We start from the raw sequence: 20,672 nt of genomic DNA, 5'->3' as shown, positions 1-20,672 counted from the left end.
CAATACACGGTGGTGTTTTTTTTTTCCCAAAAAGAAAATGGATGGAGCCCTCCTATGCAGAAGGAACAAGAAAACTGTTTTGGAAGAGTAGGTTCATTTTCCAGCTTGGCTTAGAGTTTGGTTATTATAGAAAGTGCAGGATGAGATGGCTTAAAATGAGAGACATTTATGCAGACAACAAAATATCTGCCTAGGAAGACTCCAATGAAGATTCCTGCAACTGCTCAGGAGACTTTCACACGGCTACAGAAGCAGCACTGACCTACTCTCACAGTGTCTCAAGCATGAAATATTAGTGATGGCTGCACTCAGTTGTCCTTCCCACTACATGACCACTAAGCTAAATCTCCTCAGCAGAGAGAAGCTCTGGAAGTACAATCAGTAGAGGTCATTAAGAGAGAAACTGCACAACTCAACATCATCTCACACCCAGAAGCCATTTAGGAACATAGGTTTTAACACCAATTTAGGTTTAGGTTGTCTCAAGTTTATAACTATCTCCAGCTCTTCATGTATCAAAACCAGAAAGCAGAGCCTTTAGGGATAAAAAGAAAAATGTAGAAATTAGCTGAATTGAGACTCCAAATGGAAGTAATCAATGCATTCAATGTAAAGTTTCCATTGAAATGTGATCTATATAATTACATGGCACAGTTACACCCCATTCTTTTGGTGAACTGTATTTACATAATTTTTAATTTAAAAAAAAACAAAAACATTTTATGAAAGCAGTTTCTTCATAAGTCTTCAAGGTACATGTCACAGACTCCCTGAGAAGCTGCAGAGGACAAACTTTCAGATAAGACCTCTCCATTTTGTGCACATGGATTTCCTCTTCCTCCCCTCCCACTTGGTTTTAATAGACTGCTGAGAAGAAGCGCTATTCGGAAGCACTGAAGCCAGCAAAGCCATTATCACTTGTTCTTTATGGGACCTTCACTGCAGCTAAGCTTAATGGAGTGTCAGAGGATTCCTAGAACTTTTGGCAGCACCAGAAATAAAACCAACCTTGAGTAGTTAAGTCCCTCAGGAAGTTAGGAGAAAACACTGGGAGTCAGGTCCTCAGCTAATACCTGCCATTCCTTTTGTTTCACAGCTTCCAGATTCGCTGACTTCAAATGAGGCAATGCCAATCTGAACAAGTTTTATTAATAGAAAATTATAAAAAACTATAATAATTATAATAATTATAATTATTAATAGAAAATAACTAGTTCTGTTTACTGTAGTGATGGAGAAATTAGACATCAGCTAACCCATAGTCTACAACATTGTTTGTACAATTTTTAAAGACCATAAAGAAGCTGTAAACTATCTGTGAATTTGCTACCAACTACCAACTGCAAGAGTCAGTCTTGATCTTTCCATGTCCCATCCTGAAGCACATCAGTACAACTGAACCTTTAAACTAAAGCTTTCTTACTAAGCTGAGAGCATTTTACTGCATGCTCTTTCCCCAGCCACCTTCTGCCTCCCATATTCCTTTCCCTAGTACTAAACAAAAAGATGGACTTCATAGAGCAAGAATAGACTGAGCTTAGATAATGACTTGGAGGAAAATAGAATGACTGATGAAACACAGGATATACAGAAAGATTGCTGGGGGGGAGGGAGGGAAATGAACAGAGGTAGGGAGTTTGGCATCTGAACAGGAAACAGCTCCTTGCAAGAGAGCAGGACTAAATATAGAACTCCCCTGCAACACCAAGTTCAGTCACTGCTGCCTTTCAAATGTATGTGGTGAAATCTTCAGGGATGTATTGCAGAACTTGGATGATAAATTGACCTGAAGCCAACAACCACTCTCCCTGCCTCCATTCCAGGTTGACTGAAGTCCAATTTTATCCATAAATAAGAATCCAGCCAAGGACCTCTGATGAAAAATGTAGGCCAGCATCCCTCTCAACAAGATGACTTTAAAAGTTGTCAATAAAATTCAAAAAAAAAACCCAAAAAGTGCCACTGAAAAAAAAACTTGGCTGGAGATTTTTTTTAAAGACGTCCTTCTGAGACTTTAGTTTTTAAAAGGCACCTTTTCAATTCTGCTGAGACAGTACAAGATTTCCTATAGGAAAGACAAGATCAGGAACAAACCATTCAAGTGCTACCCCTCTGTGGTTTTCCTCAGGTAGCCTCTTAGACAAACAATTCTGTCATTTATGTGTGCTAATTAAAGAGTCCATCCGTGACCAAACCTGATCAGATATAAGCTACTGGCGTTCTTCAGAAGTCAACGTACTTCATTCTTTTTCTTGAGCTGACATCAATTTTCTTGAGCTTGAGGGTATGGAAAACTATGTGTGTGCTTAGGACCTACTGCTTAGATGAATAAATCATCCCATAAACACGGTAGTATTCTCAGAGCTGTGAACGTGGAGTTAGAGAAGAAGCTGCTGTGCCCTGAGCTGCTGGTCCACGTGGTTGGATCTTCTCAGCATGATGCCGAACAACCCAAGAAGAGCAGACTGCTTTTTTCTGGTAATGTTAACATAATAAACACAATGTTATTCAAAACAAAGTTACAGCTGCTTAACTAATTCTTTTTTCTTTCTGTAGAGACCTCTGTCCTGTCTTTGTCCTTCCACTTACTTTCAGGTTTCTATCCAGAAAAGTCTTCTTTATATTCATTCTCCTTCCATAATTTGTCATTCCAATCTCTCCTCCATCTTTTTTTTTCTTTTTTTTTTTTGCAACTTGCTTTGAATTAAAATTAATAGGAATGGGGTTCTAGCATGTTTCAGCAAATGAAAAGACAGCTTACCTTCTAAAGTGTATTCAGCAGAAATAACCTATCAACTCATCAGAGTTCTCAGGGTTCCCAATGGTACCAGCCTTCACAAGCTGAGCACCCACTGCCATCATGTGCTAAAGAATGTTCTCCTGTATTCTGAATTTGAGAAAAGTACTATTTACACACAAAATGAACATCCTTTGGAAAGTATATACAAGCGCCAAAGAAACAGCCAAGAGAAATCTGTAAAACATCCTGCTAATTTTAGGAGGTTGTCACCTTAAAAGAGGAGTCCACATTAACTTGAGAACCTTACAGTGATCAGCTTAGCCTTCCTCCATTGACTCAGGGCAAATCAGCATGCCTTGAAGGCAGCTTGCTCAGTAGACAAGTGATTTTACATAACCTCCTCGTCTGTTATGCAGGAAAACCATCAAGGGACAAAGGAATTTTTCAAGTTAACATCCATGTGAACTTAAGAGAATATAGAACTTACACTTTAGTGGCAACTGCATATCATTAAAAAAAAAGTTCCTCAACATCAAAGGAAAGTTTGTTTTGAATTGAGCTTTGATGTAACAAACATATATTTTTTTATCCATGGCCAGTGTCATACATGTTTTGCCTTGCTTGATCAGTATTGTAAGAATTATTTCATTTACCTGAAACGTGGCATACAGCTAACTTTATATCGGGAGCACCCAAGACACCTAATAAAAGAACTTCTTCATGTCTCCAAATTGCACTCACTGAGTTCAAGGAACATCGTGTCGTTTGAAGAGGATATAAAGCCACATGCTGATTATACAGCTGTAGGTCAGATGTTTACATCTCTTATAATCTTCAGGGTTTAACCAACCTTGTCCATAATCTTAGCCTTTCAGAAAAAAGATCTGTCTGCCTCACCTTCCAAGCACAGACAGACAAAAACAACGAAGCACACTGGAATCAATACTCAGCAATCACCTGCTCAGTCTTCCTGAACGGGTCGTGCTTGATAGTACACCTTTCTGTCCTGGAGGACAAAGATTAGCTTAAAAGAAGATATGCAAATATTTTGCACCATGCTGGAAATGTGGTTTTTTTTTTGTTTTTTTTTTGTTTTTTTTTTTCCTTAACTAACATATAAGCAGAATCAAAGAATTTGCATACAGCAGGAAACCTTTGTAGACAAATACCAGCGGAGGGAGGTGGGGGGGAGAAGGAATTGGAAAGATTCTGAGAACTGATTTCCCCCAAACTACTGCAAAAGCAATTTTCCATGAGCGTTCTAGAAAAACTCTGGCCTTCTGCGATCTTTGGACCTCTGTTGTGTTCACTGATGTCTGGGATGAACAACTGTAGTTTATTCAGCTTTGCTGAAGAAAAGTGAAGAAAAACAAATGGAGACAATAATGGTATTACAAAAAGTGATTTGCTTATGCAATCATAAAAGAATATTACTCCACACTGCTGTATAGCAGGCTCACCATACATTTGAATCAATATATATAGCACATAAAGCACATGGAGACCAGACTGAGTTTGAAGTGAGTACCTCTCCAAGAAGGCAGACTTCCCCAAAAGCACAGAGACATGAAGGATGTGGGCCTCTCAGCCAGGCACAAAGTGGCCAGGTAGGCAGAAATGAGCAGGCAAAGGAAACCTATTTGCCTTCAGGAGAAACATGCTGATGCAACTAGCATCCAATCCTGCTGCACCAGAGGAACTCTTCAATGTTCTTGAGAGCACTCAAACTGGACCCCAGCAAGTGTCTAAGTGCCAGTGTTGAAGGACTGTCTTGTACTGAACCCTGGGAATGCTTCATTATGGAGGACAAATATACAACGTGCAATAACACAGTTTAGAAAAAGACCTGATCTCCTTATCTTCTAGTGAACGTGCTTAAAGGCATTAACAAAGCTCTTCTACCCCTCTTTGTGTCAGCTAGTGGGTTCGTGTCTACACCTACTCTGTGTCACTGCATACCCTAAGCTCACCCTGTTTATGGACATCCTTCGAAGTGGACCTCATCCCTCTGGGGTGTGCAGGATTAAGTACAGCAATCTGGCTTCAGCGTAAACATACAACTTTTCTTCTCCTGACAATCGTGGAGGCGAGGAGTCCGTTAAGACTTTCTGATGAATCTTGAAGTTGCTTTGCCTTCGTTTATGTTCATTCAGACCTATCAGTTACCAAGAGTTCAGATTGTCAATGGAACAAAGCAGAAAGCCCTAAGTATCAGCTGAGCTAATCCCGAAACCAAAAGCTACAGCACAACACTGTGAACAACTCAAGCTGGTTTTTGCTGAAACAATTATAACCCTTACACAGCTATGCATCAGGCTGCATAGATGGGGGACAGCAGCTAGGGGATCTCTGTAGTTTGCTCTCCTGCATCATGCCTAAATGGTTTTGTAAATTATTATCTTGGGAAAGGAACAAACTTTACAGTAGCAGCTAAGAAGTTTAACAATTTGTTTCTGGAGGTGTTCTACCCTAGCACAGCATGAGGAAGGGGTGTGTTCTCAATCCAAAGGTCAATATTTAAATACTACTGACATTTCCGCTGATGAAGAGTTGTGCAATAATTATGATGGACCGTGTAGCTGAATAAGGTACAAAGAAGAATCTTCATTATTAATAAAGAACTACATCATCTGATTTAAAATGAGGACATTTTGAAGAGTGAAGTCTGATGCTTCCTCAGGAGAATCATGGAGGGAAAAAATAGCAAGACAAAGGCCTACCTCCATACAAGGAGCATTCTTTGAAGCTCTCAGAGTCCTTTGAAAGACAGGATGAGAAAAGCACATCCGTGTGACTCATTTGGTCTAAATATCCTACTTTGAATATGCTAAGTGTCAGATACTGTCTCCATAATGAATATTTATTCTGAGATGAGAGCAAAATAGCAAATGTCACAGATAAAACATTTGCCTCTAAGAGCATACAGGTAAGAACTCTCTCTAGGTTCTGCTCAGCAACTAGGCCAGCTCCAGCTTGAGAATTAAAATCCAGTCTTGAAATGAGAGCGCTAATGTTGCTCCTAATGCCATTACTTAAACCTTACACAAACAGGGTGAGCACCAGACCACTGACGCTGAACACCAGCTGAACTCCCCTTCTGTGAGCTGCAGGCCAGACCAGGAAAAGCAGCGGCACCTCTGAGTATGAAATTCTACTTCTAGCAGAGAGATGGTGCCTGGGCTACCCTTATTCCTTCTATTTTGTTTTCATCTCTTCTGATAGAGATGTTTTATCAACAATGAGATGCTCCTGCCCATGGCTTTAAACAGGGAATAACAATCTTATTTTTTAAATAAGCCACCTTAGAAAGAAGTGTTTTCTGTAAGAGCACACAGCTGGATGCATAAAAACTAACTGTAGAGCCGAGTACTTGTTGAAAAGTAAGTAAAGCGTAGAAAATGGAAAAAGTATCATAACACGGTGTAAGGGAAAAGCTGAAATAGAGACCTGGCCATGCTGGATGCTTCTCGTGCTCTCTCCCCATCCCTTGTTTTGGTACTCAGCAGGAGGCGAGAGGAAGGCAGGAAGGGAAGGCTGAAGGCAGCTCCGCTGGTGCAGAGCTGCTGCTAAAGAGAGAGATGAAAAACTCATATTCCAAGTGTGAATCTAAGGAGATGCGAGATTTCCAGCTCTGCACAGCTAGGAGCATCACCCCCCAAACTCTTCAGAAGATAAAGTTAAGTACTTAACGCTTGGCTGATTCAGTAGGAGTGTTATTGATACTAACACTGATGAGATGTCCAAATAGCTTTGAGAATCAAGTCCTTCACTTCCTTCTCTCTAATGGGAACCATTAAACTTCCCTTCTTCACAGGAGTGCTGTGAGGACAAGCATGCTCAGCCATGAGTGACTGTAGCAACAAGGACCATATAAACTAAGGAAATAAGAAAAGAAGAAATCAAATTAAACTCTACAAAGGGGACCTGATCAGACAAGTAAATGTTTTGAGTAAATCTTGGATTCTGGTGGAATTACTCTGGATTTGTGCTGCTGGAGCCTGAACCCAAGTGCGGCCCAGACTGTATTCAGGTAAGCTCATTAAACACGTCCCATTCCCTTTGACTCTGCTGGGTTCACTCATATGTTAAAAGTTAATCATGCGCTTAAAGGCTTTGGAGGATCAGGGCAAAAGGGCTCAGCCACTCACAGAACTGAGCTGCTCTGCTTTATGTACTCAGCATCTGAAGAAAATAAGGGTGCTGTTGTCACCACTGCCTCCCATTGCCCTGAAATAAAGGTTATCATTTAATCACTTGAGCCAAAGTTGGTTTCTCTTTTGGGAGAAAAAGCCATTATAACTGCAGCAGCTTCAGACCTTTGGCTTTTGTGGTCTGTACCCCTCCTTTTAGATCATCCTTCATAACAGATAAGGTCCCATAGTGGCAGCAGCTCCACATGTATCCAGAGAGACAGAATTTAGAGTTTACTTTCCCGTAGTATTGGACAAGTTTCAGGCACCTCTCACTGCTTCTTCTTGCCAATGCCAGGACTCAAGGCAGAGGGAAAGCCTCGCATTCCCCACAGGAGGACTGAGGGGAAGGAGCCCTTCCTTATCCAGTGAACCAGTGTGTCCTTTCCAGGCAGCTGTTGGTCCTGCTTAAATCCACAGCTGGGCAGACCTGCACAACAGATACTGAACCCTTCCTTGGTGTCTCATGGCCACGTGTGCTGGCTCTGTACTCCTCAGACATGAGGTGGGCTGTACCTGTGGTTCACATTGCTCAGATCTATTATTCTCCACTGGAATACTAAGTTTTTTCCAGCTCTGAACAATTTATGAAGTTAAAAACCTCTCACAGTTCTCAACGATTCAAAATACAGGTTCTCCTCCCCTTCTTGTTCTCCAAAGCACAGAAATGCACATGTATTAATACAATCAAATGAGTGAGCCAAGTTAATTGGCCTGATTTGGTCTGGAAGAAAAAGCGTATAATTAGAGTGCCAAGTACCAGCACTATCAGCAGTGATATAACACTCGAAACACTGAAGGGACATTCAGTATGACAACATGAAGGCTCCTGAATTTCTGGTGACAGAACTGTGTGCACACAGGGTAGGCAGGAAAGGCAAGCTTCCACATTAACGTGCTTTGGTGTCCTACCTCCTCGCCCTCCACTCACCCCATTGCTAAGGACCCAGATAACAAGCCATCGTCAAGGGCAACGGCAAAGCTCCTTGCTTCCCATTAGCATCCTTAACATTTTCTATCTAATCAGATTTCCTGGTGGTTAAGGAAAGCTGCCTTTGCTCATTACCAGCTGCTATCCCAGATTTCTTTCTCCCTATACCTAATCGAGATTTTGTGATGCTTGCCTGCTATTTTGTGTAAAAAGGTTACATATGCCTGGAGGGACACTAAATGTTACCAAAAAAACGTAGGAAAAAAGGTTAAAAAAAATTTAAAAATAAACCACAAAAACAGAACTGTGGGCAAGAGGCCAAGATTCCTGATTATGTGCCTGTGACTAACCAATGGGTGTTTTTAAAAAACATTTCTCTCATTATTTCTTCTCCTCTGGATGTAATAACACAACTCAAATTAGTTTTCCAGTAGCAGACTTCTTTTATGTAACCATGTTTTATACAGATAGCAGCAGCTTATGTTTAAACTATTTAAGAGAACAAATAGCTGCAAAATGTACTTCAGATGGCCCTTCTCCTGCTAGCACTGTGTTGCTGGCTTGAGGGAAGCTACAAAAACCCTGTATGTTGCTGCTGCTTGGATGTAATTGTACACAGTACTCAATGCCCACAGGACCTCGTGTTCAGGTAAGGATGTCTGCTCCTCTTGTTTTATTGCAATTCAGAGATCCACAGCGTTGTCAATGGTAGAATGACTTTGAGAAAACAGAGCTGAAATGCAGCATGAAGCAGAAGTTCATCTTTTAACTTAGTCCAGAGTATCTTACAGCATTAGGAAACACAGCTTATTATCTGAACTGTGGCCCAGACTGACACGTCACCCTGCTGGTTATGGGACCAATTGGAATTCCCACATTTTGGAAAGATAATACTGTTTTGATTTCCCATTCTTCCTCTTCTTCCTTCCACATCTACTACTTAAGACAGGCTGTGTTTTGCCATAGTCACTGGACCAATAATTTCTTATACATCCTCCAGGTTGATATCAAACACATCGGTCTTCTCTGCTAAGGGGTATCTGATGCACATTGGTGCTGTGAAAAATGCTGAGACTGCAAGCAGGCACGTTGGGTGTCAGGAGAAGAACAAGAAACCAAGACAGGCTACTTTGGGAAAAAAAGATCCATTTTCTCATTCCTCCTCTTGTTTTTAGGAATGGGCTTGAGATACAAGAAATGAGTCTGATGGACTGACCACCTATTTCAAATACCAGAGTGAGGTGCTGTTCAAGTATTTCAGCAAATAGTAGAACATTCCTCAAACACTCCTGCAGAAAGCCCAGAAAATCTTTTACCTGACAGAATCACACGTGCTTAGGGGATCCAAATCCTGAAGCAATAAAAGGGGTGGCCTGAGCATCTACCCTACTTGAAGACCTGGTTAAAAGGCAGAGAAGAAATTCACCATTAAATGTTCAGATGAGTTGCAGTGCTAGAAACACTCAGGAATTGCTATGTGTTCCTATGGCACTGTTCAGGAGGTTAAAAAAAAAGAAAAGTACATTTTTGTATTCTCTGAGTCTTTCAAGTCTGCAGTGTTTCGTACAACCTCTCATAGGACAGTGGCACAATGGAAGTTTCCTGATTGCAACTTAATTCCTGTACTTTCCAGTATCTTCAAAGATGGGAAAATTGTGTTATCATAGAAGGCTTAAACATTTTTTTCTCATTCATCCTCACAGCACAGCTGAGATATTGACTACTGGGCTCCCACTATAAAGTATCCAGATAGGGTTTCTGTCAGCTGCTCCATTGGCTCCAATCAACTGTTTCTTATTTACACTGATAGCACAGTTTGGATAATTTCATTCGGTTTGGATAAATTCATGCAGTTTTTCAGCTTCATGCTAACAAACCACCGAGGATGACACACAGCCTTTTCAGGAGGTTCAACACCACTGTCAGTCCATGTACAGATTTCAAAGGAAAAGACCAATGCAGCCCTAGGCAATCTGAGTTGCAGCAGAGGCTAAAAGGACACAAACATATTTTCCTTCTCATGCTAGAAGCATAGTTCTCAGAAACACTTGCATAAATCATGCAACAATAAAAATTCCACTGAAACAATATCCCACAAGTCAGCTGACTGTGGGGTAAGTCAATAGGACCATGGCTTCCCCTGTCAGTAATGCAAAATTCCTGGAGGAAAGGAGAATGGGAAAAGGAAAAGCAAAAGAAACATTCATCCTCATACACCACAGTAAAAGATGAAAAGTTTTCCCCTTAAAACTAAACATTTTCAGTAAGTATGATTAACAATACCATATGTCATTGCGGAGGGAATAACAGCTACTGGAAGGAGACAGTATGGAGATTTATGGAGAACCTAAGAAGAGCAACCGTTGGCTTTCAGGCAACAACACAGCAGATCTGATGGTCTCCAGGTCTTCACCTTGAGCCTGTACTTTGCATGCTTCTCCCAGCAGCTCCTGAAATCCTCAGTGCTGAACCAAACCACGTTCCCAGGAGACACACAGTCTGGAGACAAAAGGCCCAGCACAAATCTTCCTGTTCAACATGTCATTAGCACATAACTGGATTTATCCACCACACGCAATCGTAGCCAAACCAGTCCAGATTTCTCCACCAGAAGAAATCCAGCTCTCAGCGTAAGTTCCACTGAAATGACCATCAGCTTCTGCTGGAGTTCTACATGAGCTCAAAGAAACTGTGAAATACAGTACGTGGGTCAATGAGGCGAACTTTGGAGACCAAATCTGCTTGATACAGAGCACATTTTTCTTTAGAGCTCAAGTAGAACCTTCAATTCACAACATACCATTTGCCAAGCATACTGAGTACCTTTAGCAGCTCAGCTGTCATCATCTTCCTACAGGATCTTGACATGAACAGTTCTGGGCTCATCATTTACCCACAAACAACACACATCCTGACAGACGATAGGAAATTCATTATATTTGTTAATCCAGAGGAGTGTTATGGGATTCAGCTTTACTCGATGTTTATTGAATTCAGAATTATGAAATCAAAACTCCTATTGAATCAGCTCTGGAACTGAGAGGAGAATTAGACCCCGTGCTTTCAAAACCCAATTTTAATGTTCAATTGCAGTATCGCCAAAACAAAAAACCTCCCTCACATCTTACATCAATGTTTCTGTCAGATTTAATATTCGTGGTGACGTGAGATAGAAATGCCATTTTAGCAAAATTTATATGTATTTTTTATAAATAAAAACACGTTTCATTTTAACATACATCTACCGGCAGCAGCATCGCTTGTCTGGGCAGACACTGGATCTTATGAAAAAGTTAAAGCCTTGGAATATGAAGCAACAATGAGAAACACACATGGAACAATAAAATATTTAGAAAAATAGAATTAAATTTGGCTTTATCTTATGTACACTAGACCAACAAGTTAGAGATGTGAATACCTCATAAATAAGTCCTTATCAGTGAACACAGCATGAGAAAAGACCATACCTTTGCTTTCTCTGAAAAGGAAAACATTCTACTCATTTTTTTTCTGCTCTGCATGCATTTCATTTTCCAAAATGCAACCCGGCGTGCATTACACAGACTTCATCCTGCTTTGCCGAAGAACAGCTGCCATGAGCATTCTCTAGCGCTATGCAGAAGCCTTATGGAGTGAAAGGTGTTGGGGGACAAGCTGAATCCGAGCCTAAGTGCCATTACTTTCAGCAGAGTGCAGCTTCAGAAATGTTACTACAAAGAACCAGCTTAGAATTGATGCTGTTTAAGTAGCAATCGATGCTGTTGAAGTAGCAAGCAACTTTTGGCAGCCAAAAAAAGGGCAGTGTGTAATGATGAGAGCTGAAACAAACAAACTTTATTTAAGAAAAAGCAGCGTCATTTTACTTCTCGTCTAGAACGACACCATTCATGGCTATATAGCCTCCTGTGATAGCTGAATCAGACACTAACAGGCAAGCAGAGGGGGACATGGAGTGCATCACGCTTCCCGCATCAGTTGCACTGCACTGACACAGGCTGGGAAACACACAGCACACTCTAGGGACATACATGGAAAAAGAAAAAGAATAGAAACAAACAGAACATGGATCCATAGTGCCACAAACCTTCCGGCTCTGTGTTCTCTTTGAGGTGCACTTGCTTCAGTGGGCAGCAGAAGATTTCGTGACACTTAGCACGAAAAGGGGACTCTTTTTTCTTTAATTCCGCAGATTGGATCGAATCTTGCCGTAACATAATGTACTCCTGAGTGCCAGGGGGAGCGTCATCCATAACTGTGGTCACCACATAACAAAATGAACTCAAGTTAGAGCTTGAGGAAAGCAATCCAGAGAATTAAATCAACTACATAACGTCGGGGTTGGGGGGGAAGAAAGGAGGGAGAGAAAGGTTTATAGGAAGGAAAATCAAATTTAAAGCATCTCAGTTGTGATGGTAGAGGGATGGGGAAAATATCTACTTTTATATACACTTCTCATAAACATCAACAGTTTGCATTGCTTCATGCAGCTTGCATTAACAGTAGAATAACTGCTCCAGAAAGCAACACGGTTCTCTCCTAAACCTTTATTCACCTATAACACCCCTATCTATTCTGCATGCAGGTTAAGAAATAAACAAAGCATGCTGTTGTGGCCTATCCACAGGTCATCTCTATGTTAATAGTGCGCAGCAATCACTCCACATCTGCAGGTAACACAGCAACAGCATATCTATTCCCCAACATAAAGAGAACATCCCTTTATCAGGATATGTAATTACACACAGTTCCTCAGAGCAAGGATAATAAACCACTGACATTTGACTTGATCACCATTTCCAGTGGGTAGAAGAGAAGACGTACAAAGAGAAAGCACATTACTCCTTTTGACAGCTTTCTTGTAATACAGCAAGATGTTTTTTCAAGTTGATCTTATAAATCAATACTGCCATTAATAACATAAATGATATGCAGTCTGAAGCAGTTTCTGAATGGAGTCAGACCATTAAATGGTAAAAAGATAAAATACAGAGCATACAGAAACCTCCCGCTACCTCAAAGCATTACATTACTAGAAAGAATTAAAACAATTTTCCATTATCTAAAAATGAAGTCCTAATAACAGAGATAGCAAGGCTCCTCAGTTTGCAGCTTTAAGCAACAAATCACCACTCCAGAACAAAAATTAAACGCTTTTTAAAAGGACAGTCTGTAACCACTGCTAGTTATTCCTAATGAAATATACAGACACAGAACCACAGCCAAAATCACACTGAGCTTGTACAACCACGTAGCAAATAAAAGAAACACATAACTAATCCAAGGACCAAGTGAAAACCAAAAGACCAGAAAAGGAACCTTTGACAATGCTGGGCTATTACTGCAGAGGTAGCAGTGCTATGTAAACATTCCAGATTTGGACATGGGTACCCCCAAACAACTTTGAACTTCTTGCACTTTCATTCACTCGATTTTTATTTTTTATCTCCTACCAAGAAGGGCATTAGTAAAAGGAGGAAAAAAAAGGTATCTAGGAGATAAATAAGTGATTCACACTGATCATCTTTCCACAATGGGTAGTCACCTTCTTTAAGACCTCAATTAATCCATAGGAGACACTTGGCACCTCAGTGGTTGTTGCTTCATTAGATGACATGCAGTGCCAGTAACACAGGCTAATGATCCACAAAAAATACAATTAGAAGAGATGTATGAGTTAATACAAAAGCACCAACGGTTCAAAAAAGGGCAGGAGGTCACTGGAGCACAAGGCCTGGGCTGCTGGATAATTGCTCCTTTAACAATGCCAGTTTTGCTTTGGCTGGTTTGAAGGTTACACACGTGTTCGTGAAACATACTGACAGCAGCCGAGACGAGCCAAGGACCAACAAGCCCTGATGGGTCTCTCCTCAAGAAGTCACCAAGCAGATGGTGCTGTTGCAGGAGCACACACAAAACCACCAGTGAGCTGTGTACAGTGACACTGACGTCAACAGCTTGAGAAGCCTACGGCACGTCCCTCTGACATTTACAGGGATGAAGGATAATGTGCATCGAGAATCACGGGTAGCCAGCAGAGGAGTGAAATGCACAGCCACCTTCTGCCAACAAGCTGGCTGACCTGCAGCAGAGCGTGCCCCGCTGTCACAAACAGGGTAAGAGATATGGCCCTGGGCTGGCTCCTAGACTGGCAGAGCCCTTCCAGAGAAGCCCCACTCAGCTGTGGGAGCTGAAGAATTGCTCACAGCACTCACTGCTGTATGGTGCAGGAGCTCCGCTTTAGCAAAGCAATACAAACTGTAAAAAAAATACAATATGCAAACAGCAGTTATCAACCACTCAATAGGGTTAACGGGGAGAACAAGCTACTGGTGATTACTTGCAGCAGGAGTAAGGGTCAACTCCAGCTGCTTGGCAATTGGGTGCTATTGTTCTGAGTTCAGAGGACTCACACATCTGTAAGCCAATTCCAAGGACCAATTCTGTTTATCAAGTGTCTGGCAAAGTGCTTGGCATCGTTAGGTAGCTCCATCCCTCTCTCAGGTATTCTCACTAAGACAGGTAGAGGAGATCTAACTCACCCCTTGCCACTCGCACGCTGATCACATGCAGACATTATTTTTCATGTGAATAAGCCAGAAAGAACCAGACCTCCAACAAATGACAAACATGTTGAGATCAGCAAACATACGTTGGCTTACTGGAACACAGGGCTAAAGAGCCCTAATTCTGAGGAATATCATAGCACAGCACTGGTATGTGCAGTAAATACGAGGAATCACAGTTCTAAAGAAGCTTAATGCTGAGATGATGTATGGGTAACATAATTGATACCACTGTTTTGACAGGAACAGCTAAAACCTTTTCTCAACATGATGAATGGCTCCAAGTCAGAAGGAGAATTTATGGCAAAACTAGAAAAAAACCCTAACCCCAAAGCCTCATTTTCCTGCTGTGTTGACAGCCAGACACCCTCGTGGAGTCACTGAAATGACAGCTCCAGATATGGGTGCAAGCCACCAATCCACTGTGAAGCTACAGCCACAGAGAATATAAGCAAAAAGCTCTGAAAAGCTGATGTCCATTTCAATGACTAAAAATAACCAGCGCACAACCATGGAAGGGTCATTGTACAACACCTGTGAATAAACCACTTGGAAATGGCAGAATCTGGTATGATTCTGCTAACAACAGAAGCAATTACCCACCCACTACAGGAGGTAACAGACAGTAAATATTAGGGAAGTAACAAATTTGCAAAGCAGGAATTAAATTACAACCTGTGCTGTGTGGAGCAAATGGCAAATGTCTTGCTTTTACTCTCTGGCTCTCTCCATTACAGGCTGTGCTAACTGCAGGACCAAGGATATTCTCACACTGTGGTGTAACATACACACACACAACGTTAACTTTAAATCAGCTAATTTGGGGGAGAAATCACGACCACACTCAACAAGGGCAGCAGAAGACCCATGAGAAACCCAGCAGATGCTCCATCACGTGGGTGCTGTCCTCAAGAGCAGTTAGAAGAAAACTCTGTTGAGGCATATCTACATCTCCTTGGCCATCTTCCTGAGGGCAGATGTGCAGTCATCCTGCCAGGCTCCCACGTCCAGCCATGCCTCTGTGATCCTTCAGCAGCTGCTCACCCTAACTCCATCCCCACGGGCATGATGCCTCATTTGTCTGCACATCCATCATCTCATGAATCAAACAAGGAAAAGACTCAGACACAGGTGATTAAGATACTAATATTCTTAGTATTCTCAGCTGGAAGGCGATTTAAAAAACCCACAAATTCACACATCTATTTTTTGGAATTTTTTTTTTTGTTGTTGTTATTTTTGGTGGGGAGACTGAAAACACAGCAACTATGAATATATGAAAATAATCTGTTCAGTAGTTGGCATAAGATAGCTGCAGTAACCATTATGTTCCCTACATGGAAACATTTAACTTGCTAAATATCATTCTGCAGCACATTCCTGAATTTTTAAAAAATGAAAATAATTACAATAATAAAAGCTTACTGAAATCAAGCCAGCATAAAAAAAAAAATAAAGCTCTTTTCTTCCTATAAGGCTTGGTGAGTGAAAGGAAAGCCATCTCTAAGATGACTGCCAGCACCAGGATGGCTTTTCGAGATAAATTCAAACATGTTTACATTATATAATCACACCAGCTAAATAAACTCTGCTGGTTTACATCTTCCTTTTATGTCCAACTTCATTTCAGGACACTGCATCTAGGATTGCCAGAAACCATAACATCAAGCCTGTCACAGGCCTTGACTCTGGTTCCAGCCGAACAATCTGTAATATAATTCAGAGTTTAATAAAGCTTCAAGGAAGCTTTCTTTTCCCCCTAGTTTTCACAAGGACAAGCTCTGCTAACAGAAGGCTGCAGCAGCCATAGAGCAAATCTGTCTGAGCACCCAGGCAAGACAAGTCTTCATGCTCCTGTCAGGCTCAGTGGGCAGTATTGGTGGTAGGGGAACATGAACTTAGATGTCTCTTCCAACCTTAATGATTCTATGCGACTTGGTGTAGAGAACCTGTTTTGGCAGGGGGGATGGACGCTATGATCTCTGGAGGTCCCTTCCAACCCCTATAATTCTGTGATTCTATGACTCTTCCTGTATTTGTGACACAGTTTAACACAGTTTTTGTGCTTCTGTGGACCAATGTTCACTTCCCTCCCTGGCCTTCCAAGTCATTACCGGATACATGCTTTTCCTACTTCAGGTTCCCTTGCTTTTCTTTTTCTCTTTTACATGCCACCTGCCCCAAGATGCTAATACTTGCAATAGATTACTCTGTTTCTAACATTTGAAGTCAGAGCTCTACACTCCACCTTCAACATGATATTTGAGCACCTCTTAAATCATGCATCCAGAAACAGACTAAAAATCCCCTCATTGGCACAAGGGAATAAGTTATAACAACAGCAACAATAAAAGCACTCTCCCAACACAACTCTTTTGGAAGGACAATACAAAGAGTAGCAGCACACACCAGTGATGCTCACTGAACATCTCCTCCATCCTCTGCCACCCACAGAAATGAAAGAAGGATCAGGAGGGATGTGATCACAGCCTCTGAGGACGGTTGGACCTATGTAGGATTATTCCCCCCCTCTTCCTCCCCTTTTTTATGGAAAATATTAGGATATCAAGTTGCTTTGGGCTCCTGCTGAGGACAAACCTTACAAAATCCTCCTAGCTTGCTTAAATCAGTGCATGCAGAACAGGGAGTGGGGAGGAAAGAGGAACAATTTTGTAATACCACTTCCATGTTGAAGCAGCTAGTGAAAAGCTTTCAGGTATATACTTGAGAACAAGAATAAGTGCAAGAACAATCTCCTCTGCTTCTTCTCATTTGTGCTTTGTTTTCTCCCTGCTTTATTCCAGATGAAGATGTGATTTCTGATAGGTATCTGAACAACATCATGAACTCGGGGCACAAAAATCCTTACAAGTTAGTTAAAAAATTTTAAAAAAATTTCTATTCTGGGCTTGTGGTACACAAATCCTCATATTGGCAACACAACCCATTTGTACCATTTCCCTGCCCAGCTTTGTCAAAATCCCAAAGAAGTGTTCTCACCAAACTGCCCAGGGATGTCAGCATCACAAGTCAGAAACTTCACTTTCATCATGCACCTGTGTATTCACAGTGCTCAAGTTGGGCTGATTCTATTCCTGATTTTCATAATGAAGATCAGGAAATTGGAGCAGCTGCATTTGCTAATTTGCAACAAGCTTTCTCTGGACAGTTTCATGGCATGCATAAGTGCAGCACAAATTCTGGCATGGGCAGTAGTTGTCTGGAAGAGCTTGGATACTTACAGCCTTGGAGAAGTAAATTCCTTGTCTAACAGAGAGATTTTACTACCTGAACTAATGATGTTTCATGCTGCTGATCTGAATTAGATTGTGCTGGTTATTAGGAGCTGGGGCTTTTGGGATTCAATAGCAGATTCTCTAAGAGCAGCATCAGTAGAAGATGCTCTTCTCTGGTGGGAGATGGATGTTCCCCATTCCATATCAACCACCATTTTTACTCACTCTTCCAGCAGCAGCAGCTGACCACACAAGCTCAGATCTCAATATCCAAAGAGCACCAAGCTGCCACAGTCAGAGCAGAGGCTGCAGCATTTGCATTCCCACAGATATCTGACAAATTCTAATCCTACTTGGGGGCCTAGACCGAAGCAAAGCAGTGATCAGAAATCCCTTCTGCAAAAGGCTGTGAGAGGGGATGGAGAACCATTCCCTGATAAGCATGAGCAAAGCAAGAGGTCCAACTTGGTTCACCAACCATGATGCCTCAATCCCCAGACAACAGGCACAAAACCCACTTAAATCTGCTCCAGTGCCTCTGCAGGTAGCTTTCTCCTCAGCAAGACAGCACATTCCTCCTTGTCTTAAATCAAAATCGAAGGCAGTCTTTTGTGCATGATTCTTTCGGTACGAGTACAAATTTCTAAACTTTTTGATCTGCTGAAAAATTCTGAAATATGCACTCTGGGTCAAACACACAGAATAATTTTTTCCATGTCTTCTCAAAATATTTGCACAGAACGCTCCCCCTTGACCTAAAAGAGTAATTGGATTAACTGCTAGCAGTAATGGGCTGTTATCCTTGGAAAAGACGAGCTGAGATAAGGCTGTATTTAGATCACTGTGCTCACCAAAGACAACGACATCCAACATCAGAAAATTCTAAGTGTGGCTCCTCTTTCACCATGCAGAAAAGGCACTGCATTCTGCACACAACCTTATCTCCCAGCTGCCCCATCCCTGGAGGCATTCAAGGCCAGGCTGGATGTGGCTCTGGGCAGCCTGGTCTGGTGGTTGGCAGCCCTGCACATAGCAGGGGGGTTGAAACAAGATGATCACTATGGTCCTTTTCAACCCAGGCCATTCTATGATTCAGATGTTCTTCTCTTTCAGCCTTTTGTGTGCAAGGTGTAGTCAGGATGCACACTCCTGCTCCTCGAGGGCCTATGCAACACCTACAACTTGCTTACAGCAGGGCAGACCCACCGCCTTCTCCTCCCCAGCCACCAGATCTGCAGTTTTGCTATGCTGGACTAATTCAGTTCTGCAGCTCGGTTCACTGCTGTGCCACACTTGCCACTGAATGAATCAATATTGCTTCCTTGCCTACTCCAAGTGGCTTTCTGCTTTCCCCATCTGCCAAAGTAAACGCAAGCTGGCTGCTTTCCAAGCAGGTGGGCTGCTCCATGCACCACCACACATGAGATAGTAATTCACAGCGTACAATTCATTGCTCTGAAGCATCTGCTGAGAGCCATGGGCAGGCATAGAGCTGGAAGCATCCCCACAGCATTACTAGGGTCACTTTTTGGAGAGCAGCTGAACAACCCATCCTGATTGCACGACCACCAAAAGGCACTGCACTGTATAAAGTTATGGCTGCTATTAAAAGAGCCAGAGAAGAAGCAAAGAATGGCTCTATTCCTAAGAAAATATCCTTACGTTGCAGTGAAAGCCAGGAGGAGGTGGTAAGAGAACTGCCAGGACGGTCCAGTGATGAGTAGGAAGCTGGCAGCTTACGGGAAAGCTCTGGAGAGCTGTGGTTCACTGTTTATGAATCATAGAATCATGGAATCATTAAGGTTGGAAAAGGCCACCAAGATCATCTAGTTCAACCATGAAACAGTGGAATGCTCTTGTGCAATGTAATTTTGTTTATTAATGTAGCCCTATTTGGAGCTGGGAGAATAAAATGACAAAAGACGATAACAGAAATAGAAGTGCTTGTAGCTTTCCTTGCTATTTATAGAGCGTCTATTGACAAGGCCAGAGCTACAAAAAGGAAACAAATTTCCCTTGAGGGGAAGGGAAAAAATGCAACACTGATAGGAATCAGAATAATCCTGGAGGAGGAAGGAACAGTATCCAGCCAAAGGCAACAAAATCCTCAAATAAAAGACTGAATCTCTCCTGGAAACCTGCAAGTAGGAACAGCCATAACTCCTGGGAAGCAGAAGATGAACAGCAGCAGTCCTCCAAAATTCCATTTCAGAGGCTCTCCACTGCTGCAGCTCTTGGGCATTTTGCTTGGAAGAAAGGGGCAAGAATGGAAGCATCATTGGGGAAGGTGACACCTCCCAATTATTTGCCTCATTTACTGTGGATTAACAAAAGGAGGGAGGCAAGAAATGAAGTGTTTTAAAATTGAAACCCATTACAGAAAAAGCTGTTCTGAGAAATGGCCTCCGAGGAAATCTTTCAAAGCAAAGCACAGAAAACTAATCAGTAGGAGTGAAAACCCTTGGCGTGCCAGGGAGAGCAGCACGGTTGCACTGCCTCAGGAGGCAGCAGGCACCTGTGGGCTGCTGCTCAGATGAAACAGGAGGCTTTTCTAAGCATACAGATGTATGTATATGAGGGCTGCTCCAAAAGTTATACCTCCTGTTTTATTATGTTGGCCCACAATGTTGGTGGGATGGTAGATTTGTACCAGCACAGCACACAGGCTCTTGTTGATTGCTGGTGAAAATGCATAGCTAATGGAGGTATGTTGAAAAATAGCCTGGTGTAGCTGAGAATTTACTCTATCAAATAGTGTTACTGTGCTCTTTGTATCTGTCCCAGGAAGCATTCAACCACTGTATTCACTTGAACGGAGTATCATTTGAGAAGGATGTTGCACAATACTGATGATTTTTTCCCTCCTCTTCCCAAAAAGGACCACACTTCAAAAACTTCATTTGACAAAGGTTCAGCACTCGTGCTTGAGAATAATTTTTCCCCCTCTCTACAATAACCTAAATCCCTTTGGACATCCTTCAAACCCATGTGCATTGATACTATCACTGCTGT

General features: G+C 41.9%; 1 protein-coding gene across 2 annotated transcripts in view; it reads right to left on the bottom strand.

Moving 5' to 3' along the window:
- FGF13 (fibroblast growth factor 13) overlaps positions 1-20,672 on the bottom strand; it is a 210,348-nt gene that overhangs the window by 88,365 nt on the left and 101,311 nt on the right. The window contains exon 2 of one of the 2 annotated variants that reach the window (XM_052673667.1): positions 11,946-12,113. The exons of the other annotated variant lie outside the window; for it this stretch is intronic. Within the exon in view, the coding sequence (XP_052529627.1) occupies positions 11,946-12,113 (168 nt within the window). The remainder of the gene's footprint in view (positions 1-11,945; positions 12,114-20,672) is intronic. 2 annotated transcript variants of the gene reach the window in all.

Source organism: Tympanuchus pallidicinctus, unplaced genomic scaffold (genome assembly GCF_026119805.1).
Source record: "Tympanuchus pallidicinctus isolate F22 unplaced genomic scaffold, pur_lepc_1.0 scaffold13, whole genome shotgun sequence".
NCBI classification, from domain to species: Eukaryota; Metazoa; Chordata; class Aves; order Galliformes; family Phasianidae; genus Tympanuchus; species Tympanuchus pallidicinctus.
This window is presented reverse-complemented; position numbering and strand designations above follow the sequence as displayed.